Here is an 8,377-nt window from a genome sequence, read left to right on the forward strand (position 1 = left end):
TTTTTCATATTAATTATGATTTTTTTATTCATACAGTTAATACAAACATATTTCTAAAAGTAAACATTTCAATCTAGCAAATAAATAATTAGTCAAATGCAGATTTGTGAGTGGAATATTTTAAACATACATATAACATACGAAAAAATAAAAAATGTATCGATGTGTGTCAATAATTTGTCAAACACACAACGAATACAGAAAACATTAATTAAAACTGGAATTCCTTACTTGTTGAAATATTTATTATTCCAGTATTTATTCATTCTTTTTGTTGTTTTTGCTAGAAATCATCAAGAAATAATTGAAAGGATCAATATGGATTTTGAATTGAATCGTTAACATTGTGATTGGCTAACCTGCATAGCAGTTCAACTGCAGACCAATCACCTTGCATTGATATCGTTACTGTGTTGCACTGGTTTAGATGGGAGGGCAGACAGATAAATTCATAAATTCACATTATTCTCCAACTAAGGAACAGGAAATCCATCCATCCATCCATCCATTTTCTTTACACCCTTCTTCCCTAAATGGGGTCGGGAGGGTTGCTGGTGCCTATCTCCAGCTGCGTCCCGGGCGAGAGGCGGGGTTCACCCTGGACAGGTCGCCAGTCTGTCGCAGGGCAACACAAAGACTTACAAGACAAACAACCATGCACACACACACTCACACCTAGGGAGAATTTAGAGAAACCAATTAACCTGACAGTCATGTTTTTGGACTGTGGGAGGAAGCCGGAGAACCCGGAGAGAACCCACGCATGCACAGGGAGAACATGCAAACTCCATGCAGAAAGATCCCCGGCCGGGAATCAATCCCAGGACCTTCTTGCTGCAAGGCAACAGCTCTACCAACTGCGCCACTGTGCAGCCTTGGAACAGGAAATAGTGTAATAAATATAAGCCTGTTGGATAGTGGATGGATGAATTGATGGTGTTTAAATGATTACCTGCTCTATATGTTCATTAATTTGATTACATATTTCTTTATTTAATTGTCCCATCACACATATAAAGAAAACAAAGTGATTGTGAAAAATGTTTACTCATTTCCCTTCAGAGATTATTCATTAAATGAGCTAATCATTAGGAATAAATGATTTATGATTTAAAGTGTCCTTTAAAATGAAAAGTATTTGTCAGGGGATGGATACAAAAAACATATAAGTTACTGAGCTTCCTCTTGAGTTCAGTCAAATCCACTATCAAGAAATGGAGGGAATACAGAACCTGTCAATCTTCCTAGATCAGCCCGTCTTCACACGGCGTGACTGGTCAAGAAGGAGACTAGTGAGAGAGGACACCAGGATACCCATGATTAAAGTTACAAACTTCAGCCGCTGAGATTTAAGAGACTCTGCCAACAACAAATGTTGCCCTGTCAAAGTCTTATGGGGTCTTATGTGAGAAAACTCAAACGAAGGCTCAACTAGAGTTTGCCAAAAAGCAATTCAATCTTAGCACATAAGGTGACATTTGTGAAATGGCAATCTCTCTAAGGAAGCCCAGCTGTTCACATTGAGTCACTAACTTTGTAGAAATCTCTCCTTCTGCGTAACAAGAAGAAACCTCCAACAGAACCAGGCTCAGGATGAAGAACCATCTGCCACGACCAGCTGCGGGTTTATTGGGAACATCAAGGACTTGACTTTACAGTATTTAACCATATTACTGTGTGAACAAAACCTGACTTTCTATCTTGTTTCACCATGAGGGCAAAGACAAATCCAGCTGTATCACTAAAACAGATGTATGTACGTGATTCACAGCTTTAAAGTTCTGGGAAGTACTCAAAGTATGTACAGACATTTTCAGTCAGGTGATTTCTAGTCATACTGAGACTCACTAACACATTACTCACATCTGTGAACAAACGTCTCTTTACTGAGTAAAACAATATGCTGCTAATTCCCATGTACGTCAATCCCTTTGAAATCTGGAGATTCACAGTGGTGAGATGACTCACTTACACCGGTTAGTTTCTGACTCCGATGATGGAGCTGATGGGCTTTAAATGTGATGCAAATGCCACGACTGTCACACCTTGTTCCTTCCAGAGGAAAACACCTGCTAGGACTCGGCTCAGAGCTCTTGGTCTCATTACCAGCTGCAGCACAGGGGGCAACAACAACACCTGTGACTCAGATATTACAGATTTCATTTTTCTTCAGCACAAAAACAAAAAAAAAATAAAAAAATAGGAAGAAATGAATACAAAAACTGCATTCATCATAAATGATACGTTTAGAGATAGACTAAACTTATATATAAAAGAAAAACATCGTGAGTGAAAATTTGATAAGCAGATACAAAAATCCTGATTTTAGAAGGTAATTTTTGCACATTAACATTGCAGTAAGAATGTGGTTTTATGCTGCATGTTGTTTCCCAGTTAAATGTTGTATAAAGAAGCCTTTTGGCGCGCTTGTATCTTAATAGACTGCAACAGTAAGAAATCTTCAATGTACACAGGTTTTCTCTGCAGTGTCTTGTCGTAGGTTGTCATGCTGCCAGATAACATCAAGATGGAAAAGGTCAGTCTGCTTTCAGCAGCAGCAGCGGCGCTGTGGAGACGCTCCCCTCTTTTGATTCCCAACACCAGCACTATGACAGAAACAAAAGCACTGGAGAAGTTCAGCATCACCTGAGGCTCATTCTTACATTGGACCAAAGATGAATTGTTTCAGACAGTCCCCTCGCTGGTGTCAGACATCACTCACATCAGGTTGTAGGTGTGGCTTTGATCTCAAGCATTCAGTATGTCAGTAGACCGTCTTATGTAAGAGACTCAAATATCTCTTGGGATTCGTAGCAACCTGGGTGCTGCTAAGACTGAAACCGGCGACACAGGAAAAAAAAAAAAGAAGATCCAAACATGAAAACTTTAACTTATAATCACCTAAATCTTAAAATCATGGGGTATTTGGAATCTATTTTCAGAAATATAAGAGCTACGATTATCAGAGCTCCTCATATATGTGATTATCATGGGCATGCTAACTGTGCTAACTGTGCTAACTGTGCTGACTCTGTCAAAGGAAGGATGTATGTTGAAAACTAGATACGACCAAAAATTGATCCTTGAGCTACTTAACTCAACTGAGCTTTTTAGAGTGAATAATTGTCATTCATGATCACAAATCTGAGGTAAATATTCATAATGAATTTAGAGAAAAGTTCTTGATCACAAAGCTAGGTGATGTGAGAGAACGCCATAAGCTCCAGTTCCTAAGACTGACTTTGCAACTGGGAGGCAATTTATCTACAAAATCCCCAAAACATAACATTTGTAAAGATCTTTATGTGACAATGCATGACATTTTCTTTATAAAATGTTGATAATAAACATATGTTGTACAAAGTAACAGAAGAACTTGATTTTGGAGATTGGGCTGGACAGAGATCTGGCAACTACTTTCACATCAGGGTGTGAAAATAGAGCTATAATAAGATTTCTTTCCCAGCAGCTGTCAAATTGTACAATTTTTCCAATAAAACTTTCTCAGTGTTTTGTTACCCAGTTAGCCTCTCTGTTGGTTACATTGTCACTGACCACAGTTTGACAATTCAAGCTCACTGAAAGATTTCCTTAGGATCTATTTTTTATTTTTATTTTACCAAAGATAATCAAAAGTCATTTCATCTAAAATGACTAAAATCAAGTTATATAGTAAATCAGCAATGAGCAGATCATCAATCTCTTCAACAGTAAGGAGAAAATAATATCTGTACCTCAAACTCTGAATAGGTTCTATTTGAACAAACGAGCATATTTACTGACTGATGTCCTTTGGAGAGATGAAACTAAAGGTGGGATGTTTGCTGCCCTTCAACCTCCTTCCCCTAAGCAAAATCTGAGACGTCTGAAGAAGTGTGAAGACATTTCTCACACACTGGGATGTGTGAGTGGATATTAAAAGCTTGGAAGCAAATAATGAATGGGTGTGTGTTTGATGGATGTTGGAATGACGACCCATCAGCCTTGTCAGCCTGATTAATCAACACACATTTAACAATTCTCAAATTGATTAGCAGCAGAAGGCTCCATGTGCTCAGATATGTTTTACTGACATAATTTAAAAAAAAAATTGTAGAAAGCAGCCAAGGTCTCGACCTAAATGTATATTTTTTAGGAATGTCTTAATTATATTTATTTTTTTATTGCCTGTTAAATACAATATCTGAATTATTCATTTATATATTCTTTAAAAGGTAGGGTTTTTTGTTTGTTTGTTTGTTTTGGAGAAAAAAGCTGCAAACAACTCTGGTTTTGTGGACCAGTTTCTGCACAGTCCTTCTGATGCTACTTATTACTTTTTAAATAATTGAATGTCAATGTGTTGCATGCACATATGTAACACACACACACACACATGCACAAGTGATTTCACTAGGACTTTGCAATGACTTTCAATCATTTTTCATTCATTTCTATAGCCTTACCCTGTCCTTCACACCAAACCTGACCTAAACTCAGTTCACACCTTATAGTCCTAACCCTAAAGCAACACTTCTCCTTGCAGGGTCAGGCTCTGGACCCCAGAAGAAGCTGTGGGTCCTCACATTTCTTAAAGTTCTAGTTTCTGAACAAAATCTTTGTCAGATGTTGAGATTTCATTTAGCTCAGTTTTTGATTTTTTGAGCTTTCAGAATTACCGGTGGCTGTTTCGGGCCTCTTGTTGCTGCAGGCCATGTTTCAGCATCATGACGTTTTAATGAGGCCAGTAAGACGTCACTAATGTATACAAATGTTTAATAGTATTATGCAGAGTGGCCTCCTAAATATTAACCAGCAGGGAATCAACATGTTTCTTCTTCTTTGTGAGTGAAGTGACAGCATACAAAAGGACAGCTCAGCCCTGTGGATTCAAAGACCTTTAACCTTTCCTCCCCCTCTGTTTATTGTTGCAGTGTTGACACGACTGTCAGGATCTATATGTACATCTTGTGATTCACAGAGAGCCCAAGTCCAACTTGAAAAAAGCGAAAGAAGCACATCAGATATTGAATTAATAAATGTTTGTCTCATCTTTTGCTCTCCAAATATAGACAGAACCATGACATGTGTCACATAAAAAGATTCATTCATGAGCATTAAGCAATACTACACATTCTTCAAAGGATGTCAAGGAGATGTCATACTGGAAAATAACATTTAACGTTTATAAGACAAACATGGTGTCATCATCTCTCACACAGTTATCACAAAGCTCTTTTGCTTTGGAGATTCAATCTTTCAACTTTAATTCCTTGTTTTCTGGTTTTTCCCACACAAACGTCAGAATGCAGTCCTGCATCTTGGACTTGAACACAGTGTCAAAGTATCGATCCTGCTCCTCTGTGAACATGTTTTTCCAGTCACCAATCTCACCTGGATGGTAGAAAAAAATTAAGACAAGATTTTGATTTTTAAGAAAGTAAAAATATATTTTCTGTAGAAATGGAAAGCATAAAATAAAAAAAATCTTCAATTGTGTCCATACCAATTGTGTCAATTGGTCCACAATTCTTGTCCATACCATGTCCATGTTCTTGAGATCTTGAGCTTCTCAAAAACATGAGAAGCTCAAGATCTGATTGAATCATGCAGCTATATCTAAAAAGTTGCTTCTATTTGAAAAGGTTTGAGACGTTTGTAACAGATCGATTCATTTGCAGGATTTTTCTTTGAACTTTGAGGTGTCTGTTTTCATTTAACTTGGATCACATGTGAGACAAACTAAACCAAACTAAACCAATCAGCAGATCACCTTTTCTCATGAAGCAGCCTTTGCTGTTATCCAGTATCTCATCAGGAATAAGGCTGTAGTTGATCATCTTGTTGTCCTTCATGCGGCTGAAGCTGCAGTGTTTTACACAATTATTGAGCTCATGCTCCAGCAGAGGGCGCTGCAGGAAAGTGCTCACCCTGTTTATGGCCCTATGCAGGTCCTGACAGCAAATCAAGGTGGTAAAATTGAATGTACATGAAAAAACTAACAACAATTATTCAGACAATTAAACAATGACTCAATCAGTTCTTTCAATGTATCGTGGGGGAACTTTGAAAGACATCATTTAGAACATAATTTGTAGTTTACTCTAAAAATTAATAATATCTTCTGCAATATACTGTATACTTTAGTTTTTTTTTTCTGTGATAATGTTATGTTCATTTATATGTGGCTACTTTAGCATGAAGGAGCTTTTCTTTACCGTCGACATCTCTTCATATGTGACATGCAGCAGGTTGAGAGCCGCAGCCTGACTGGTCCAACCCTTAACGTGGTCAAACCAGGAGCCAAAGTTCACTGAACCAGGGGAAAAAGATCAAAATGTAGGAAATACATTAAAAAAATATTATAGAAACAGAAAAATGTCAGCTCACATGTTCCCTCCAAGAAATTATGCAAAAACTCTGGAAAGGAGCCAGCATCAGGGAGGAAGTTGGCCATCTTGTGGAAGTGATAAAAGGACACCAGAACATCTTTAGGGTTTCTGGTCACATAGATGATCTGTTGGAAGACAAACGACATGCCAGAATGTTGGAGCTGCTCTTGCAGAGAATGGAGAATATCCTGATATTCTATTTACATTCTGAAGCTGGAAAACTGAAATGAAAAGATCACCAGTGTCCAAAGAAGTAACTCATCAATGAATAAATGTCAATACACCATCCCTGCATCAGCGTTTCATTTATTTTACCTGTTCATGGTCTATTTAACTTTTAGAGCTGGTCTTCATTTGTTTGACTTCTTTCTCAAACATCTCATCTCCTTAATGTAGTCAAGTAGATCATCTCTTCCTGATTAATATCAGCACTGACTAAACTGCTGCGTTTCTCTCTAAACTGACCAAATAGGTGCATTTCAAAATGTTTTATGTTTTAGGTTTAATGGATTTCCTGACCTCTTTTCAACAAAAACTCACTTTATCGGAAAACAAAATGAGAAACCAGTGGATGATGTTTGTCCAAGTATATATATATATATATATATATATATATATATATATATATATATATATATATATATATATATATATATGTGTGTGTGTGTGTGCGGGAGTGCGCGTAGGCATGTGTGTGTGTGAATCTGACCCTGGCCTTGGATTCCTGGAGGGCGGGGCCCAGCAGGTCGTGGGGCAGGTGTGTAGTGAGAACTCGAGGTGTTGAGGTTGAGCTCTTCAGCAAATCTGCACAGTAGTAATGCTCCAACCAGGGGGTTCTGGTCCAGTTTGGAGTACTCTGGGCCACATGTGGGTCACCTCTGCTGGATATGAGGGTCACAATTTCTTGCATCCATGTAGTGCCTATTGGGAGAAATCAAAGAGACGTGTAACTTGAGTTTTATTGTTCTCATTGATCAGTAGCAATTTTTTTTAGTAATAGGACTACATCATATTTGCCTACAGCTTGTTGGGGTATTAATTCAGACCATGGACAGTTTTTTTCAAAACATTGTGGTTTGTTTCCAGCCACCCAGACACTATTATAAGTTTGAAAACTATTGGTATGTTGGATTGGGTTACATTCATACTCCAAAAGGCAAAATCAGAGTCTAATAAAAAAACAAACAAAAAAAAAACAATTTCAGGTTGTGATTTTTTTTTTTCTGGAAAATGCAGACATTGGTTTTCCAGCAATAAGAAAAAAGAAACAGACTGCTGGGAGGAAATGCGTTGCTACCCAGTGTATAATTTTCCACATCGATTATTCCAGATTAGGATTATCTGGAATAGATAGATCAATGGAGTATTCTACACTTGGTGTAGGATCAGGGTGATCCACACCCTGTTTTGGACAAACAGTTTCACTGGTTTTGGACAAAGAAAAATGTCCTCAAATAGATTTCCCCGTGGTTTCTATGCTTACTGAAGACTTTCCAACATCACAGAGCAGAACAGTGTGCCGCCATTGGCACTCTGTGCCCACCGCAATTCAAAAATAAACCACTAACACCAGCATACTGCAGAAGAGTTGTAACCAGCTGAAGAAACCTCACACTACACACTAGATAATATTTGAGTGTTCTGTCATTCAGAAAGACCATCTACTATCCACTGTTGACTTATTGAAAAATTATGAAATATTACATTTTGTAAGAAGCCAGCAGTGAAGTGCAGCATATCCTGACGGTTAGCGTCGCCTCCTCTTACCTGACTTTGGATAGGACACAATGAGGACATCCGTGTCTTGGAACAGAAACTTGAGAGCGTGTTGTAAGGAATCCTGAGTGTGCAGGTGCCCCGGAAACGAAATACCATGAAAAATCTCTGTGACATCCAACCTGGCCATGTCCTCTCTTAATATATTTATGAATGTGATGCTCAGGATCCCTTTGCTGCAGCTCTTCTGTCTCAGTGCGTCTTTGACTCTGTGAGACATTGTATGAATC

At 38.1% G+C, this 8,377-nt stretch overlaps 1 protein-coding gene across 1 annotated transcript; it reads right to left on the minus strand.

Moving 5' to 3' along the window:
* Nucleotides 1–4,741: 4,741 nt before the first annotated feature.
* Nucleotides 4,742–8,377, minus strand: sult5a1 (sulfotransferase family 5A, member 1). Its single transcript, XM_044101003.1, has 6 exons — nt 8,139–8,377; nt 7,081–7,292; nt 6,370–6,496; nt 6,198–6,292; nt 5,753–5,933; nt 4,742–5,373 (listed from the first exon to the last, which is right to left on the minus strand). Exons 1-6 carry the CDS (start codon nt 8,365–8,367, stop codon nt 5,231–5,233), a joined length of 987 nt encoding a protein of 328 aa, XP_043956938.1. The 5' UTR covers nt 8,368–8,377; the 3' UTR covers nt 4,742–5,230.

This window comes from Gambusia affinis, linkage group LG02 (assembly GCF_019740435.1).
Source record: "Gambusia affinis linkage group LG02, SWU_Gaff_1.0, whole genome shotgun sequence".
In the NCBI taxonomy this organism is placed as follows: Eukaryota; Metazoa; Chordata; class Actinopteri; order Cyprinodontiformes; family Poeciliidae; genus Gambusia; species Gambusia affinis.

Excerpts from the sequence above, each read along its gene's own strand:
- sult5a1 (XM_044101003.1), bottom strand. The coding sequence starts at position 8,367 with ATGTCTCACAGAGTCAAAGACGCACTGAGACAGAAGAGCTGCAGCAAA. Across the intron at positions 7,293-8,138 it reads TGTGTCCTATCCAAAGTCAG|GCACTACATGGATGCAAGAA; the intron begins GTAAGAGGAGGC and ends TTCTCCCAATAG. Across the intron at positions 5,934-6,197 it reads CATATGAAGAGATGTCGACG|GACCTGCATAGGGCCATAAA; the intron begins GTAAAGAAAAGC and ends ATTTGCTGTCAG.